The sequence below is a fragment of the Rhinolophus sinicus genome, linkage group LG03, assembly GCF_036562045.2.
Source record: "Rhinolophus sinicus isolate RSC01 linkage group LG03, ASM3656204v1, whole genome shotgun sequence".
NCBI lineage: Eukaryota > Metazoa > Chordata > Mammalia > Chiroptera > Rhinolophidae > Rhinolophus > Rhinolophus sinicus.
Window position 1 is genome coordinate 36,190,044 of NC_133753.1, and position 20,105 is coordinate 36,210,148.

Below are 20,105 nucleotides of genomic sequence, written 5' to 3' on the forward strand. Positions count from 1 at the left end.
TTCAGAAGCATGTGAGGAAATTTTATATCATATATTATTGGTAATGTTTATGTGTATATCACCTTTTCCTCTCCACTACATTTAAGATCTGTGAGAAAAGTTGAATCTGGTTGTATATTTTCACATATACTGCATACTTTCCACAAAACAAAAACATTTGTTGATTGATTAACAATGGAGCTAAACTCGATGCCAAAATAATGCATAGCCCACATTAAATGATGCACTGCTTGTGGCCTAATTACTATGAAACACAAACTCAATTCTGCTATCATGTAAGACAGTTTGGCCAGAAGACTTAGGTGAAATATATAGGAACAGGGAATTTAGCAGGAGGTTGAGTATTACAGTGAAGGAAAGTTTCGTTTTGTTTTTCTGTTTTTTACACTGAAGTTCATGCCATACTTAACCCTTGGTAAACCAATGTTCAAACTGTTGGTCTTATTCTGGTTATGACCCCCAAGTACCTCTTCATTGTGATGCTATTGATACGCAATTAATGATATCTTATCAATATGCTGCAGATTGAATATACACGTGTGTTTCCTGAATCTGATTTGAAAACCTGAATCATATTTTTAAAAAGTGAAATAACCAACACTTATTAAAAGGCATATAATAAAAAATAATGCAGTCAGCCACAGGAAATATATTGGGTAGTTTTCCTGCATTTACAACTGTCCACATAATTTCCATGTTGTGTGAGCGAATGGTGTTTCAGAAACCCCAAACCAGCCAGAATGAAGTTCCTCCTTTTTTAGAAACCTAAAACAAAAGAGACTATATTACCTCTTTTACTAATCTATTTCAGTCTCTAAGAACTTTCTCTGACAAGAGTGCTTCCTTGAGCCTGAGCTCTGCCTTTCCTTGGTAAAGTCATTTTCTTTAAACCCATCGTTGGTAGAGGCAGAGAAGAATAAGCTATTTTTCTTTGCAATGTAGGCAATAAATATGCATACCATTATGTTAATAATGAATATTTCATGCCTATTGTTTAAGGTAAAGGATCTATTAAAGCCATCGATTTATTTACCGCGAGGCATATAAAAAAGGAGACAAGGATGGAGATAAGACTCTTTTGTCTGACATAGTAAAAGCAATTCATATCTTTTTTAGAGTTACAGTTGCCATTTTAAATACAGTTATTCATGCTGATCAGTTCATTTAGGATTAAAGGATATGTTCCACAGGAGACATCAGACCTTTGATGTCCAAATCTCTGAAAAAGAATTTTTACAGACAGTTTCACAAGGACATTATTCATGGCTGAAAAAAAAAAAAAGAAAAAGATAAGATTTCTTTCTTGTAAATGTTTTCAGCCTTGCCTTTATCAAAAAAGTTTCTTTTTAAATGACTGTGCTGTTTAGAAATTTTGTTTCTTGTACCTGCATTAGTAGCCCTTTCTTCTTTTATCTTGCTTTTTCAAGGCAACAGACACAATTCCATTGGTTAGAACTGAATCAGAAAGTTCAAGGCCTAAAGAGGTCTAACACTTAATAAAGGAATATAGAAAAAGACAGATTTTAAAAAGAAGGGAATGTAAAGCATATAATATTCTGTTTCTATAATAACAATAAATTTCTTAGGGGAGAGCGAAGAAGCAATGAGGATTCTTTTGAGTGTTTGCACAATAAGGGTTAAATAATAAAGACAGATAAATATAATGGACTAATGTGTTAACAATTAAAAACAACTACAGTGTATAAAAATGAAATATTCCAAAGCTTTCTTTAAGGAAAACCATTTTGTTATTGGGTTCATCCTACCTGCATATGTCCCCAATATATAACATGCTAAAAACTATTTAGTATGAGGTAAAAATCTAATAAGCTCATTAGCACTGAAGTAGGTCATGTCAAGTGTTCTGAGTGTTTTGGATGCAATGGAAACACCTATCAGTATTAATAAAACTAATTCTAACATTATTACCATTATTTACATCATCACCGTAACCATCAAATATTTATTGAATACCCAGAGTGAGTAGACTATACTTAGCAATATTATTTTACACTAAAGTCGACTCCTGGGAATTTCAAATTAAAAAATTAAAAACAACCAGAAGTCTCCAACAGAATGAGAGTCAGGGAGCAGTTGGGCAGAGAACATTGGGAGATGCTGAACAACTTACGTTCATGAAGTTTTAGGAAGGCCGGAAAGGACAGTCTTTTGTAGAGAAGACTATCCAATTTGCAAATGACCTCTATTGTACATAGCAGCTCCTGTCCTTCTCCTTCCATGGCTAGACATCTTTGTTGGGTGTCTTGGGAGCCAATAAGAATAACACAATCCAAGGAAGGAGTTTTAGAGGCTTCAAAAATAAAGGGAGGGGAAAAAAATCACTGAAAGACAGGAATGGCTTTGAGGACATCCCAGGTAAAACAGCCTTACACGATTTTTCCTCATGTGCCTCTTTCATTTCATTTTGTTGTATTGCCTCATGTGCTTGTCACTGGGGTATTAGGTTGGTGCAAAAGTGATTGCTTTTTTTGCAATTATTTTTAACCTTTTAAACCGCAATTATATTCGCATCAACCTCATAATTTCAAATGAAGACAAAACAAAACAAACTAAAACAAAATACATCCCAGGAAACAGTGGTGCAGAGTCTGGGGAAAGTCCTGCCCGCTGGTGTTCAGGAGCCCTGTTGTGAGCCCATAAGTGGCACTTACCTTGGTGACATCTGCCCCACTCAAGGTCTTGTTCTCCTTTTGCAAGACCAGAAAGCAGGTCTTTCTAGGCTTCAGAAGTAGAGCTGTTACAAATAGACACATGCAACCCACCTCACTTATCTCATTTCGGCAGTGCCTTCTGGGCAATATACACAGGCAATCAAGGTGTCAGATAGCTCCTTGGTACCTGGGGATCAGAATAAAGAGAATTAGTTGATATACTGTGAAGCATTTCTACCCAACTTAGTGATAGTCTTCCTGAGGATACCATGATGCTCAACTCAGCATTGCTAAGATGCTCCCCTCTGGGTGGTATTTGAATGGACATTGTCCTCTCCAAGCTCTGGGGACTGGTCATCCTTTTCTCAGCTGTATGTGACCAGTGCCTTTCTGACACAAAGGTATTTACCAACCAGAACCAAGTAATGACCTAATACTGCAAAAGTATAAAATATGGGATGCCCAGTTAAATTTTAATTTCAAATAAACAAAAAAATAATTTTTAGCATACGTATGTCTCAAATATTGAATGGAGATTCTCTATTTTTATTAACTAAACCTGGCAAACCCCAAACTGCCTTCCTTAAAGCAAGAAACTGTACGTATGCATCAAAAGAGTTCGAGGTACTCCCAAGCTCTTTTGATGCATACGTACAGTTTCTTGCTTTATCCATAAAAGGGTAATAACATGCATTATGTGTAGATTTACTGACTTGACTTTTATTGTACAACTTTCCCTGATTTACAGTTTGTGTGTGTGCTGGGTGGAAGAGTGTATCTTATTATCAATGCCATGTACTAGCAGCAGCTGTTGAGATAAATTGCATTCATCAGAGTTATTTAAAGCAATACAAACCATTTGAGGAAGGATAAAGGACTAGTATAAATGAACTCCAATAAGATCACTTTACTTTTACTGCATAGTTAAAATAATTTGTATTGAGGAAAAGGAAAATAGGAGTTTTATAATGGGAGAAGGGTAATATGGGAGAACAAAAACACTTGAGTGTCACGCAAGTGTGAGGACTAGAGATCTCTAGTGGAGACTTGCGGGTATCCTGGGTCTCTAGGGAGGAGCACACTGGGATTAAGAACAGGAGGGAGGAATGAAGGTGTCAAAGAAACTTTGAATATTTCATTAGTGTGTCGGGCTGGTCCTAGATGTACCTGGAGCTGGAGAATCCTCTCCTCCTGCTGTCTTCTGTTCTGTTTCGTCCTCTGGTCCAACCTCATTAATCAGATTGTTTACTTATTAGTACTATTATTAGCCTGCATTTAGGTCAAGTAGATCCAATTTTGTGATCTAGCTGGGAATCTTACCAAACTACATAACACTGTTTTTATGAGGTATGGTCTTAGTTTCAAACAACTGACTTACAAATAAAATGTTGAAACACAATTTGGTCAGGTTGGGTGTGGCTTATCTACCTGTTCTGTATTGGATCCAGGTAGAAGGCCTTGTCACAATACAATGTATGACATTGAATTACATTGAATACACACCAGAAACAGATCTTATCGAGTCAATTCAATTCAATAACATTCTATTCAACAACTGTTTGTTGACGACCTTTCTGGAAATACAATGATAATATATCTTCTGAAGAGGAGTGTAATAGATAAGATAACAGTGCATAACTGTGCATTGTGTTAGGTATGGGGTTCGAAGGTAAAGACCTTACTCTGACTTCAAGGTTTTTACAAATAACTATAAAATGGGACTAAGACAGCCATTATAAAGAAGGTAATTACTAAGTACAAGAGAGATTGTATATGGAAAGTGCTTTGCTGTGGGAGTTGTTCTAAAATGGGCCTTTAGATTCCTGACACCTCTTTTTACCTACAATTAGAGGAGTAATAGGAAAACAAAACAGTTCTTGAGACACTCACGAATGGTGGTCATGAATTCCAGTGGCCACTTTAGTGGTAAGACCTTGGGCAAGTTACATAGCCTTCAGTTTCAACTCTGTGCCCTGATAAATGGGGATTACCAAAATCTGCCTTTGGAGTTACCTGATAGACTAAGCAAGTAAGGAGTGAAGCGCCTCGCATTGTGGCTGGCAGGAGGAAGGGCTCAATAAACCGTGCTTATTAGCACTTACGTTGAACTTCCTTCGGTGTGACTGAGAGTGATGGAGAAGGGAACACTGTGCAGGACTACTTCATAGGGTCCTATTTAGGGGCCCGGCTAAACCGTACAGTTTCCACAAGGAACATCCTGTCGTCTCCGACTTGCGCCCCTTGCGCTAACCAAGGACCAAAGAAATGCAGGCTCGCTTAGCTACAACGCTGCCTGGTCTCCTCCGTAGGCACTGAGGGAGAGCCGTTGCGGAAGACCAGGTGACGAAGAAAGGGCATCAGGGCAGGGGGTCCTGGGAAGAGTCTCAGGCGCGGGCCGAGCAGGACCCGCCCTCGCTGTTCCGTCCCCAGCGCAGGAGCAGAGGCGGGGAAGTGGGCGCCGAGGGGCGTGGGGTGGGGACTGCATCGGGTGTCAGTGCCCGCGGAGTCGGGGCGGGCACATCTTCCTGCCGCCCAATCCCCAGCCGTAGCCGCGGCCTTATGAACAAGCAACAAAGCGAAGCGCCCTCCCCCTAGCATCCCAGACTGTGGAGCCGGCCGCCACCGCTGCAGGGGCCGCCGCGGGGATGCCGAGCGCGGGCGCCGCCGCTCTCTGCGCGCTGCTCGGCTGAAGGCGCACAGGTGAGGACGGGCCCGGCTCTTGCCACTCCGGCGGCCGCGGCTGCAGACCCGGTGCTGGGGCAGAAATGGAGCCGGAGCCCCGGGCGGCGCGGGGTCGCCCCGGGAGCGGTACAATCCAGGGAGCGCTGCAGTCCGGGGCGCGCCAGGCTTGCGCCCTGCGTCCCGGCTAGAACGCGGTGCCGGGTGCGGGTGACCAGGGGCATCTCCTGGAGCGCTGGGCGCGGTGCGCAGGCCTGGGAGGACTCGCCGCACTCCCCGCTCCAGCCCAGCCTCCCCGCTCCGCACCAGAGCCCGGGCCTTTGTGCTGGCGGAGCTTGCAGGGCTGGCTGCTTTTGTGTGGGCTTTTCTTTCTTCCCTCCCTTCCCTCTCAGCCTCACAGCGGGGATAGAGAAGTTTCCGAAGACTGCGATTTGCTCTTTCCAAAAGCATCGATCACAGTGTCCCCGATGCCATCAGTGCCCAGCAGCCAAGGAGCAAATGGGAGCTGCGGTGGTCACCGAAACGCGTTTTGCTACTTTGCAGAAAACAAACAGTTGAGTCTTGAGTGCAGAGATGTCACTAAAGCTCCCACTCAGACCCCAGCCGGTCCCCCGAGGCACGGCCGGAGAATGCTCTTTGGAAAGAGGGCCTGCGAGTTAGATGCGGACGAAGTGTTGTTGGGAGGCGCTGCCTGGAGGTGCCCAGATGTCGCATGTGCGTCCTGGTCACTGACAGAGCTTAACCTGTGTAGATTCTGAACATGTAGAGCTCTGGCTGGCGAGGAAGCAGCCAAGGTCTCTTAAGAGTTCGGAGTTCTCAAAGATGAGAAATCTGTCTTCCCAAGCGGATCCCACGGACTCGCGAGGATCTTGGCACCTCATTCCAGGGCAGAGCTGATGTGGAGAGGAGAGAAGCACTGCTTTAAAGTGTCTGCCTTCTTTCTTGGGAAGTTTTAGTTTGAAACTTAAGGGGAAGAGGGAGTGGTTCACAAAACCATCCGTAGAGCTCTGAAGGATTTCTTCTGTGGGGTGGGGAGCAGTATGTGTGGCCCCAATTTGCATGCCTCCCCTCCTCTTCGTGTGTTTCCCTGATCACCAGTGATGCTGTTGGGCTCCAGGGAGTCTTGTTTAAGCCAAGCGCCTGCAGAGCCACAGACCAACTTGTTCACTTGCCTGCAGAGCCCCACTGTAGCATTTACTGAAAGAAACTCAAAACCGGGGTGAAGTTTCACAGGATCAGAATATTGCTGTTTACTTTTACACACAGTAGAGATTTAAGAGCCGCTTGCTTTACTATTATGAATAAGGCAGAGTTGCTATAGTTGTCATCATAATGAGCCAAGCACCTACACAGCAGACTTGATATCGATTGCGTTTATTCACAAAACTCCCAAGACTCACGGAGTCTAATGTAGCTACAGCAACTGAGCTAATTAGGGAGAGAGGGATTTGCCTTTGTTTTCATGGGCAGCTGCTTACCATAATATTCTGGCGTTTCCTGGTAGACTTTTCAGCATCCTAACTTGGTATTACAGAAATGGTTTGATGCTAAATATAAGCATAGCATCAAAAGGAGGAAGATGGCCTTACCTGTTATGGAAAATTTCCACTCTTCAACTAAAGGTGTACTTCACTCTTTATTCAGCAGATGTTTGCCTGAAAAGTTGTGTATGGAACTGTATTTTTGTTCATTGAATTTTGTTTATTCTTACAATAGGGAAGCTGGCTGTTCCAAGGGAACCTGGGTTTAATCTCTGTAAAAAGAAAACTCATTCCTTAATTAAGATGTGTGGTCAATCCTGTTTTTCCATATTGTGTTTACTTGGTGATTATAAGAAAAGTGTCCGAATCAAGTTTCAGCTTGAAATGTAGATATTGTTTATTCCTTGAAATGTCTACCTGGGGATTACCTTCTCCTTAAATGTCAGCTAGTACTTAGAGATCTTGTCAAGCAAATGAGGTTTGTGAACCACAAAGAGCAGAAATGAAGTGTCAAATTAGGTCATTGAAAAGAACTGTATGATGGATGGACAAGAGTTTGTTGATCAAGATTGATTAGGAGAGGATTCTGCAAACATCAGATGATTCTCAGGCCACTTTGTCTACATGGGAAACTGAAAGAGGGGAAGCTCTTTGGAAAGAGCTGGGGGGAAAAAGGCTGTTACAGATGTTTCAAATTGCTCACATTTCTGTAGTTTGAGGGGAATGCATGTCAGGACCACACTAATAGGTCTTAAATTGTATGATACTTAAAACTTTTTCTTCAAACCATTTTCAGGTCTGTTAGCACTTTTTTGGGGTCTCTATTCCACCCTTTGAAGAAAACAGAATGAACATTATTATCTCCATTTTGCAATAAGGAAACTGAATTTTGGTGATTTTGCACAAAGTAGAGCTGGAACTTGAAGCCAGTTTTTAAATCTTCAAGTCTAGCTTCTTTTGCCAGGGATAGGATGATGAGCTAGGGGTGATAAGCAGAGACATCGTCATTTGTTTACATTGCTAAATTGTAGAGAAGAAAGCTTGTGGTCCCAAGATGCAGAACTTGGTTGTGGTCTGCAGGAATGGGAAAGCACTATGCTGGCAGTTGCCAGAGTAACCACCTCGACCCAGCCTACTTACCCTCTTCCCTATCAGGACTGATGCCGTTTTCCTCCTGAGGGACCATGCTTATCTTTGTGGTTATTCTCCCACCTTTCTCTGTGGCTGAACATGCTGCTGAAAAGCTCATCTGTCATTCTAACTACTTCATGTATAGTGAAGGGTGACTGGGGCCAGATGATCTTAAATCCAGTATATCAGGCCAGTGACAGTTGTCAGTAGCACAGTGAATCAGAAATGCTGTGTGCCACAGTTGGGTGAATACGGTCAGCATTTTGATAAGCTCAGCTTCAGACAAATGAAATAGTATTGACAATGAGGGCCTTCAGGATTAAGACAAGAAAAGATAAGACCAATTACTGAGGATCAGGAAAAACACAAAAAGGAAAGATTATAAAGACAAACAAACCAGGGAAAGAGTTTCCTTTTCCCTTCATCAATCACAGTATCACTGATTGGATTTTAAAAAGTGAGATGGTAATTGGGAAGCAGGTCGACCTGAAGCTCTGAAACTTGGCATTTGTTACTGTTGATCTACTTAAAAAAAAAAAAAAATGAAATAAACACCGAAAACTTAATATATAGCAGAAATGACAATACAGACGTTTTTACTGTCATTAAAATGACACATTGAGTAAGTAGCCAAAATTGGCTAGGTGATGAACAAAACATACATTGAGACATGGATAGAACATGCAATGCCACTGAAAACCTTACTGTATAAAAAAAGGAGGCTTTGCATATTCTTTTTCACATTCTTAAGTGGTTATTTATATTCTCTTCATGCCAGCAAATATTTATTGAACACCTCCTCTGTGTGCCTACCATTATTAGCAATCATATGGCAAACAGAAGAAATAAAAGATCAGTGTTTGTGCACAAAGAACATAATATTATTTGAGGTGACCAGACTTACAGACATGATGGTTTGTGCTGGAGAAGCTGGCAGAACTGTGGGAAGAGAATGGGCTAGGCAATTTTGTGATAGAAGTTAATATTCAGGATGTGATCTGGGGGCCAGGATTTGGATACCTGGAGTAGGGAAGAAGGAGGGAGCACTGACTAGTGCAGTGTCATGAGCAAAACTTAGGAACCTGAAATGAGCATGGCACAGAATAGGGCAATAGACCCCCTGGAGATGCTGTCTGTACTGGGCACTAGTACTGTGGGGTTACATTATAGATATGGAGTTTGGCAATTGTGTGTTTGTGGACATTAAGTTATGTTTTGGGAAGGCAGAGCGCTGTACTGACAAAGGAAGGGAACTTGAAGTCTGACAGAATTCATGAGTTCAAAAACAGATGTGATCACATAGGCGAGTTAATTTTCCTCTATAAGCCTGCAGTTTTCTCACCTATCTCTTAGGCTGTTGTTAGGATTAAATAAGATAATTTACATCAGGCACTTATAACACTTGGCACATAGTATCCCCAAATGGTAGCCATTTTTTAATTGAGTATTGTCATTTTTTATTCTTAAACATAAACCATCCGGATTGTATAAAATGGATTGGAGAGGAGAGAGTCTGAAAAGAATCATCAATTAAGAGGCAATTCAAATCATAACAATCCAATGAGGTGACAAGAAGAGACAATTCTAAGTGATGTTATGAGGAAAGGATCCATAGACGTTGTGAATCTAGAATGTGAAAGAGAGAAGAGTTCAAAATGACACCAAAGTGTAGATAAAGAAAGTGATGTGTTTCAGGTAGCATCCAAGTAACTTCCTGTAGACAATGAAAATCTGTTAGGTAGTTTTCTTCCTGAAAGCCCACACTAGCAATTTATGGTATTTGTGTTTATACTGAGAAAAGGAAACGATCAGGGAGATGGTCATCAGTGTTTTTTGGCATACTCTCCAGCCCTCCTGTGTCTTAAGTGCTCTTAGGGCAATGCTCACGTCCCTTATATGTTATACCTGGAACTCAATTTACTTTGAAAAAAGTAGCTTTGTTACTGCTGAGAATGTTTTAACATGCTGGTTCCCTTCTGTGTCTCCATTTGCGTAACACACCGAACAATAGCAATATACACTTTAATTGGAAAAATAGTGACCGAGTGTTTAAAAAAACACAAAACACTGATGATTAATTCTAGCAAGATGACGAAGGCTGTATTTTTTTATGTTGTCTTTCATTTGTCTTTGAAACTGGCCAAATATGCCTAGACTTGACAAAGAAAGAGATTCTGGACTGTATCTATTTAAGATTGTCAAAGATAATGCTTGACAGAACAGCTTATCTGCCCACTGGTGGCAGAAATGCAGAAAATTGTTCCAAGGACTGCTGAGTCATTAGGATACCTTGATAGTGAATGATAGATAAAGTGATACTGACTTGCTCTGAAAGGGATGCTTTTTAAGCTATTTGAAGCTGATATCCACTGTTAGTTAGTAATTTGGTTAGAATTTATTTATCTGAATTAATTTGCCCTGATGGACATAGTGAAGGGAAAGCAGCATCCAAACTCACAATGTGAAGGAAAAGTTAGAGAAAAATGTTCTTTTGTTTGTTTGTTAAATATTCTTATGATTGAATTAATTTAAGATAATTGAGACAGAGAATTGTAATAAGCAATGAAATCTCCTCGCTCTCTCCCTCCCCTGGTAAAGGGGGCTATGGACATCCATGTTTGTTCAGCCAATATTGACTAAGCATTTCTTCTGTGCCAGGCACTTGCCAGGGAGAGGATACAAAGTCGAGGAAAAAAAAAAACACGCCTTCAAAATATGATTGCAGATGGTTATTTAGGTTTAGAAATATTGTCATTGAATTGACAATGGTCAGTCTTTTCTGATATATTCTCTAATGTCACAATTCCCAGTGGGGGACACCAAGCTCATAGGAATGGCTCTGTGAACCTGTGCTGTGCTTTGAAAGATGAAGAAAGACCTGGAACTTGAAGGTCATCTAACAATTTATCTGAGTTTCAGACACGTTCCCTGCTGCCATTTCTACAGGCTGTCTTTTCTGCTTCTTTCAAGTTCACATGTCGTTTTGAATAGTGGGGAGATGGAGCATATGGTTGCAATACACAGATGTAGAATAGGCTAGCAGTTCATCCTAGCAGTTCATCCCCACTTTTTCTGTCATAATTAGATTTAGAAAGCAGGTGGCCAACACTTAATTACAGAAGGAAAGACTTTTAGAGCTGTGGCAGAATTCCCTTCACATAAAAATTCGAAAGCTCAAGATCTAGATGAAAATAAAACCTTGAAGGAAAGTTCTGTTTTGGAAAGGCAATTGGGGTTATATTGAATGTATCATTTGCCCCCTTTCCCAGATCTGATTTGATTATAAAATTCTCTTCTCGATCCACATGACTTCAGAATATATAAAAAATGCGAAGCATTTGTTCACTCATTTGGGTGCCTTGCCTGCTTGATGGCAAAATTATGGCAATATGAAAATATTTGTATTTTTATTTTACGTCCTGGAGATAAAATATAAAAATGGAATCATGGAGGTGGAAAGGATTTCAAAGATTATTTTAACTCTTCATTTTGTCATGGGAGAAACTGAGCAAACCATTTGCCCAGTATCTCATAGCAAGTTTTAACAGCAGTAAAACTAGAATTCAGGAATCACTTTTCTGAATGGCAGTCCATGTCCTTCTAAACTTTCCTGCCACTTATGATGGCTGTTCTTTTTTTTTTCCCCAGGTTTTTATCCAGAAATGTGGGATCATGTAGACTAAGCTGTTAAGCCACACCCTCATCTGGGATGTTTAGTAAGATTTCACTGAATGGGAAAAATATTTGTTCAGGAAAGGGCAGCTCTGAACAAATCAGAAGTGAACCAGAGCTCTATAGCTTTTACGTGTCTTCAACTACCTAGAGTTTCGTAGTTCAACTTGTCTACACAGGAATCCAAAGGTGTACAGTTGTCAACTGTGAGCACTCTTGCTTTATAGTTCTTATATATTATTGTTTTAAGGAAGGAAAATAGAGGTAGCAGCCAAATACTGTTACCAGGTCTGTTGCCTGGCTATGAGCTGGGATGCTTTATGGCTCATATAAAGTTTAGTGATAACTAAAGTCCAGAATGTTGACATGCCTCTACACATGCCATCCCCTCTTTGTTATATATCTTTCCCATATGCTCTCCTTTTAAACAATGCTAGCTACCTGTATGTAATTTACTATTTAAATAAAGTTGGTTCAAGCCCTTATCCTACATATGGGGAAATTTAGCATCCCTCTTACTGTCTCTGAGGATTCTTGGAGTGGGAGGCAGTGACTTATATTTCTCCTAGTGACCTCTGGCTTCGATTTTCTTCCGCTGCTCAATTTATGATCTTTGATATGCTGTTTCTTTTCTGCACATGGCACCATGGCACCTCATGACATCAGCCCATTCCTGTATTTTCCCAAAGTGCTGGGATTGAAGATTTCTGTGTAACAAATTACCTCGAAACTTGGTGGCAGTAAATGTTCATTATTTCATCCCATTTCTGTGCATTAGGAATTTGGAAGTAGGTTAGCTGGGTGGTGCTGGCTCCAGTTCTCTCAAGAAGCTGTGGTCAAGAGGTCAGCCAGGGCTGTAGTCATCTGAAGGCTTGACTGGGGCTGGAGGATCTGCTTTCAAGGTGATTCATTCATGTGGTGCTGCTGTTTTGGCAAGATGTTGCAGCTCCGAATCCATGGATTTCTTTTTCCTTGTGTAGAAAAATCCAGCCTTCTTTTTCTCTTTAGCCATCTAAGACTAAGGACTTGACTTTTTCTCTGTCTCAAAAGGATCTGTAAGACTAACTGGGATAACATGTGAAAGCTTTGCATTCCTTAAGGGGAGAAGGCCTTATGAAAATGTAAATTTTTATATTTTAAATGTACACATCACATGTTTAAACGAGACAGTTTAATGATTAGACATGAAAGAAAGAAAAAGTATAACTTATATAAAGAAAAGTTTTTTTATTTTCAAATTTTCATTCTTAGGTTTAATTTTCTAGAAAACCTGCAGCATGCAGCATCTGAGAAATTTCTGAGGATGGGAACAGAAAGGGCCCTACTCAGCAAAATAAATAAAAAGAACTAAAACCTTTAAGTCTGGGGTGAAATTTAGCCATTTAGATATAGTTTTAGTTGTAATGTGAGTGTGAGTAGTTTTTTAAAAAAATACAACGAATCTTAATCTTACAATAATGTGTATGCAGCAATGATTGCTAATTTAAAATGTGTTTGTGTTCTCTTAAAAAGTTTTTTCTTTTAATAAATATGCTTATTTACATTAACTCTTTTACCTTTTCTAATTCTTAAACTTTGAACATGAAGGTTTTGCCTACAATTGTTACAGTTGTTGCGAGAAAGAAATTATTTTAAAGACAAAATTTAATTGAAATCATTTATATATTTTAAAAACTCTTGAATGTAACTGGCATTCAGTATTTTATGATGACATTTAATAAGTGTTAAAACACTCTTAACAGGTTCTTTGAATGTAATGTAAGTAAATGTAAGATTTGCCTTCTGTATCCTTGACATGTTACCATTTCTGCAGTCATTTGACTAACATGATTAATAAAGGAATTTGGGGAGAATATTGCAAAGGTGATTTCAAGGGTAATTTATTTCAAGTAGGTATTTAAAAAATACGTAAAAAAAAGAAAGAAACAATGAACTAAGTACTTGAACTATGTGTACCTTTACTCTAGAGAGCGTCAAGTTAAATCAGCTGCAGAATTCAGCAGGGAAAAATGAACTGGGTTATCCATGTCTCAAAGGTACAAAGAAATAGAACAGTTCTCTCTCATGTACTATCTCTGAGCATGAAGTAAAGGAGATTATTTTACTTATGGTTTAATTTAAATGAGCTTATTTCCAAAATATATTTTTACGATAGTTTGATGCTTTATTTTTCTGCAGGACTCAATTACTGGAATTGTCAACGCTACCATTCTATGTATACATTTCTCTTCCACTATGAGAAGACCAATTGTACTGCACATTTGTCTGGCTTTCTGTTGCCTTCTACTTCTCAACTTTGCTACACAATGTCCGGCTTTCCCCAAAATGGAAAGAAGGGAGATAGCACTTGTTCATGAAAAAAGAGAGCAGTCTGAGAGGATGGATATAGATGACCTAGAGAATAACTCCGTTACTTCAAAGTGCACTCCTCAGCCAGTGGTCTCTGAAGATCCAGTGAGAGTGTTAGTGGCACCATCAGCAACGTCATTAAACAAAGTATTCCCTTTTAACAAAGAAACCCATTCTATAGGAGCTGGGCTCCCGGAATCTCATAGCCCTGGCATTGACACTGCTACTGAACCAGTGGTCCCCGCCGAGAAAGAAGTGTTTGGTTCCAGGCAGCCAGAGAGAACGTCTCCTGAAAGCCAGCTTTCCAAGGCCATGGTAACCAACCCTATCACTGCAATGCCTCTGAATATTGATGAGAAGGAGGAACCTGTCAGTAGTGCCAAAATTCATACCATTGTAGAAAGGACCACAGAAGCAACACAAGGTTTTCTGAATTATGTAGATAGTCAGTTGCTTATAACTGAAAGTCAGGAAGGAGTTAGTCTGGGACATTCACCTTCATCCTACGAGAATACTAAAAAAATACTAACCCCCAATCCAAGGACTGAGAAATCTGAAGCAGACACAGAACACAGGACAATGTCTTCTCCTGCTGCTGAGCCTACAGCAGGCACTGCCCCTGGAAGCCTCATGCCTGAGATGAAGAAACCTTCGCAGATGACAGCTGATGATACCCAGGCTACTGCCACCAAGAACATGCTTGCAACTTCCGAGTACACCCTGAGTGTTGAGCCAGAAACTGACAGCCTGCTGAGAGCCCCAGAAGTCGCAGTGAGTGTCGTCGGCACAGCTGTCCCAGCTGCTGCTGTTATGAGCGATGAGTGGGATGACACCAAATTAGAGCGTGTAAGCCAGATAAAGACCCCAAAGCATGGAAACAATGCAGAGACTGGAATGGAGACGTCTCAGACAGCCCAAGTGACAGATAATGGCATGGAGGGTATGGAAGGGGGCGAACCTTTGACAGAGGCCGCACATATGGCTCTGGAGCTGCCTGAAGGGCAAACACGCACGGGGACAGCTCTGCCAATAGCACTTGGGGATGAGAGATCATCAGCTGTCACTGAGCAAAGTTCCTTTTCTCCCACAAGTATGATAGAAGATATGAAAGTCTCTGTTGTAAACCTGTTCCAAAACACGGCAGACTTCATAGAATCCACCAAGGAAAACAATGCCATGTTTTACTTAGAGCCCACTGTTTCCATCTCACAAGATGAGTCTGAAGCTTATCAACTCCTGGGAAATACATTTAAAGGTAAAAGCAAGCAAGAAAAACAAGCTGTGTTTAATTTGGAATGTTTTAAGTTGGTTTTACTGTGTGTTTTTTAATTGAGATATAATTGATGTATAACATTGTATCAGTTTTAAGTGTTGTTTTATTTTTTGAAAGTGACAATTTAAAAATAAATTATCTAAGTTTTAATGAAAAGCAAAGTAAACAAATAAAAATATATTTTATATAAAAATTGCATCCAAATATAACTGCTGCATATAGACCAGTGATATGCAACTGGAAGCAATTTGTCCCCACCCCCACCATTTGGCAATTTTTGGAGACATTTTCAGTTGTCATGGCAGAAGGGTGCTACTGGCTACTGGCATCCCGTGGGCAGAGGCCAAGGATGCTGCTAAACACCCCACAATGCACAGGACAGCCCCCCCAACAACGAAGCTTTACCTGAGCCAAAATGTCAATAGTGCTGAGAAACCCTGATACAGACTAATATTTTTCAAGTATTTCATTATGAAAATCTACATATATAGGAAAATGTGAAAGAATTAGCTATTACTGTAGGTTTAAGTGGTATAATAATATTAGATACTTATTTACACATTATTGTAAAAAAAATACTCACACCTCTGATATTTCTTACTAAAAAGCTTTAGGTAAATATTTATCTGATAGTGTTAACCATGCGAGTTCTTTGACTTTGTTTCCCCAAAAAGAAATTTACCTAGAAATGGGGGGGCGGGGAACCAATACAGAGAAATCTCTTCTGCTGGCTTGATTCTGCACTTTCTGCTTCCTCTTGGCCTTTACCTCTGTAAATGTTATGAGCTGACAGGACTTACATTTGTTGCTGATGGATAATGTTTGTCTTTAATTATGTGCAGTTGGTCAGATAACAGCATGGGGAAGGAAAGACTTAGTGTAACGTGCATATGCTCATTCCAAATTGTTTTGGAATATGTACAGCTTGTTACTTCAGCCAAGTAGGCTAATTAATGGAAAATATCAAATTAGGAATATCTTTTATAAAGTGTTATCAAGATTGAATTAACACGATAGAAGATTGAATTTTACATGTCCAATTCATTTTTTAAAGACTGGAAGACCTAGTAATGTAAGTTTTCATAGAAGCTTCCAGAAAATGTTTTGTAAGTTGGTTTTGAAATTCCATTAAGAGAATGGGGTTCACAGGACCATGAAGGTATTAGATATGACGGAATAAAAGTTACTTCAATTTTCCATAGCGCTTTCAGATATTCCTAGAGCATTAAGTCAGATAGTTCTAGCTTATTCATTGCACAATAGAGTCCGTGATTTTTATGTACTAGACTTGCATTAGCGTCTATTAATACAGCCTAAAAAGTAAAATGAATTTGGTAATTGTCTGATTGTTATTTTGATTATTGAATATGCACCTTACTTAGTCAAAATTGCCTCACTTAAGTACAGTCTTTAAAAAGGCAACTTTTTTTTATTTCCAGAACATAGCACAATATCTGGCAAATAGTAGGTACTCAGTAAATACCGATTCATGGATGAGTAAATGCAGATAGAGAATTATTCAGACTGCAATTATCCAATTTGTCTGCATTTTCCCAATTAATCAAACAGCTTCTCAATGTTCTTCATAGAGAGGGGAACAATCAATCCCTTGCATGTTAATTTTTTTTTGTCCCATAGAGTTAAAAATAATGTGAAAAATTGAGATTATTGACAGCAGTATTTAGAGTTGGCTATTTTAGAATAGCCAAAAAGCTTTCCTATCCGTTTTCTGGTGGTTATACATATTTTTCAGAAGTAAACAACTCAAATGGCAATCATTTTAGGGCCCAGAGACTACTTAGGACATTATCTTCTTTGGGATATGCGATGATTTCTTGGTGTTTTGGGGTATCATGAACAGATGAGTATCCTGAGATTATAGTCAGTCCTCTGATTTAGTTTATTACTTAGCTGGTTCAGTTGAAGATCAGGTTTTAAAAGTAATCTATAATAATTATCACATTAGTTTTTTTCTCTGCAGGAAGTAGAAAGATGTGGAGAAATTTTGAACGTTATTTAAAAAATTCTCATTAATATTTCTATTCTTACTCTTCTTTCTGTAACAGCAGTAACTTACTCAAAGTACTATGCCATTTTGATATTTCTTGCTAGTTTATGAAGCTATGACCATAGACTGCATGTTTATTTTTACATATTTGTTCTCAAAAGTGTTCATGCTTTCAAAAATGAGGGCAACATGGAGAATGTATACTGCTTAAAATGATAAAACTATACATTGTCATCTTTTTATGGCAACATCATTGTCCTAAGTGCTGGAGATACAAAAGGGCAATGAATCATGGCTCTCAGGGGATTTACAATCTTGTTGGAGAAAGAAAAACTTAAACAATGGTACAAAGAGCACATATGAAGGCCACGTAAAAACCTTACTCTAACTCACATTGTGCTATAACCAGGTATCTCAATCCATCAAATGTAAAAATCTCTTCAATTCAAAAGAAAAAATAGTCCAAACTGAATGGAGACCAAAAAAAAAAGGAACTGCTTATCTTGAAAAAATGTACAAACACTATTTTAAAGAAAATAAATCATTTCCAAGGAAAAATATTTTTAAGTAATAGGAAGTATCAAGAAATCATTAATAACACCTTTGAGAAAATCTTTTCAGTTGCCCCTAGAATTGCATTTTTTCATTGTATAACTTACTGACTTGCTAATATGCTATGTATCTGGAATTTGTATTTAAAAAAGAGAGAGATAATAGAGCCTTCTACAAATTAAGTTTTAATAGTTGCTCAGGATTTGAAATTTCCATCGTAGTTCCTCCCTAAGAATGGGGCAAATATTGACCTTTATATATAGTCTTTAATAATTTATTTGAGTGTATTATAATGTAAAGAAAGTGGACCTATGATAAATACGTCATCAATATCTCAAAACTTCTTTATCTATTCATGCGTTGACAGGCATAGTTAGCACAGTGGTTAAGAGCACTAATTATGTAACCTGAGGAAGTTTCCTTACTTCTCTAAACCTAAGTTGTTTGTAAAATGAGTAATAATAGCTGGTATTATTAGCTACTTACCAAGTACTAGGCATGTACCAAGTGTTTCACATGTGTTATTTAATTTAATCTTTGTAACAACTCTGTGAGACAGATCTGTTATTTCCATTTTCTAGCTGAGGAAATTCACGGCCCAGAGATGTTAAATAATTTGTTCAAGGTCACACAGCTAGTACTAGGTGGCTGAGTCAGAATTCAGACCTAGCCAAATTGGCTTTAGAGCCTGCATTCTTAACCACTATGATATATGTCTTCCATGGAACAATATTAGTACCACCTTCCCTTAGTATATGTGGGAGGATAAGATAATGCCCACCATGCATTTAACAGTTTGTGTGTTTGTCATATAATAGAAACTCAGTAAACATTAGTTATTGGAATTATTCCTTTCGTTCAAAATGCTGACTTTCCTTTCCCCTTCAAAAATGTAAATGTGGAAATTAATATACATGGATGCTTCGGAGACTTTTAAAGTGTAAACTTAGTTCTGTATAATTTGTTTCTCAACCAACTGCTTATGTTGATGTTCATAAAAGGGAGCTCAGCTGCTGGTTTTCTTATTTTGTTTAAGATTTTATGTTTTGTACATTAACTTCTTTATCTCTGTCTTGGATTAATTCACTACTCCTGAGAGCAGAAACATGGAGAACATTTATTTACTGGTGTTTTGTTTCTGAGCGATCCCTTTGCCTTCCCATTCTCTGAAATAGCTATCTGATTTTTCTTTTCCATTTATTAATTACATAGTGACTTTTTTAGGTTTAGAGATTTGAACTATTTTAAAATGTTGTCTTCCCCTCTTTTAAGACATCATCACTCAAGAGATGACAACAGCTGTTCAGGAAGCAGAAGCCACTTTATCATTGGTGACACAAGAGCAGCTGGTTTCTACCCTCGAAGTTACCAGAGAAAGTGGTGAGACTGAGGAAGGAAAAGAGCCCCCCTCTGCCAAATCTGTTGGTCCCGGGGTTACTCAGCTGTTGAGAAGATGGGAGCCTCTGGCCACTACAGTTTCAACGACAGCTGTGCCTCTGTCTTTCGACGTTACTCCCACAATGGAAGGTCTGTAAGGGAGGGAATTGGACTCAGTGTTCTGGGGGTGTATCTTTTCTGGGAGTCGATAAGCAATAGAATGAGTGAGGCAGATGTCCCTGTCACCAGGGTACCACACGACTCAGCTGGAGAGTAAACAGGAAAGGTAGGTGAACTCTTGTTTGGACAGATGCCACCTAAAAGAACGAGGGGTTTGTTCCGAAGAAAAATCTCCAGGTCACTCATCTCTGGGGCCCCAGACAGCCATACCTCACCTCCTCAGAACTCTCCCCTAGTCCAACAGCTCTGCCTGCGGGGAGTTCAGGGGGTGAGGTGAGAACACCAAGGACCTGGGCTTGAATCCCTGCTTTGGCCCTCACGAGTGTTGTGGCCTCAAGCGAGTTTCTTAATGTCTCCAACCCTTAGTTCGTTTATCTCTGAATAATGCCTACCTATCATATAGTTTAATTTAATGCTTTGAAATAACATATTCAAAGTGCTTTTTACATGGGAGGCCCTCAAATGCTCTGATATCTTAAGGACAGTGAAGTTTTCAAATCTGGGTGATCATCAGAATCACCTGGGAATTAAAAAAGTTATTATTTATTATTTTGGACCTCATGTGTCTACCTCATCATTGGTCTAAGTAAAGCACAGTTTTATTTATTACCTGAGTTATTTTGAACAATGTAATAAGTACCTTCTAATCCGACCCCCCATCCCAAACCCCTAGGCCTTGTCAATAACCTGTGTGTAACTCATGACCCTTCCCATCTCAACCCCTTCCTGGT

At 39.4% G+C, this 20,105-nt stretch overlaps 1 protein-coding gene and 1 long non-coding RNA gene across 3 annotated transcripts in view; one reads left to right on the plus strand and one right to left on the minus strand.

The window, feature by feature from the left end:
* Nucleotides 1–2,137: 2,137 nt before the first annotated feature.
* LOC141570551 (uncharacterized) overlaps nucleotides 2,138–20,105 on the minus strand; it is a 30,025-nt gene continuing 12,057 nt past the window's right edge. Inside the window, exons 2-3 of the long non-coding RNA XR_012494670.1 lie at nucleotides 2,673–2,859; nucleotides 2,138–2,311 (exon numbers count right to left, since the gene is read on the minus strand). This is a non-coding gene — a long non-coding RNA (uncharacterized LOC141570551). The remainder of the gene's footprint in view (nucleotides 2,312–2,672; nucleotides 2,860–20,105) is intronic.
* The window catches only part of ARMH4 (armadillo like helical domain containing 4), a 97,112-nt gene continuing 82,017 nt past the window's right edge, over nucleotides 5,011–20,105 (plus strand). Inside the window, exons 1-3 of one of the 2 annotated variants that reach the window (XM_019725799.2) lie at nucleotides 5,011–5,372; nucleotides 13,814–15,239; nucleotides 19,090–19,344. In XM_019725799.2, the coding sequence (XP_019581358.2) occupies nucleotides 13,871–15,239; nucleotides 19,090–19,344 (1,624 nt within the window). In that variant the 5' untranslated portion in view covers nucleotides 5,011–5,372; nucleotides 13,814–13,870. The remainder of the gene's footprint in view (nucleotides 5,373–13,813; nucleotides 15,240–19,089; nucleotides 19,345–20,105) is intronic. The other variant, XM_074327429.1, reaches the window with a different exon arrangement.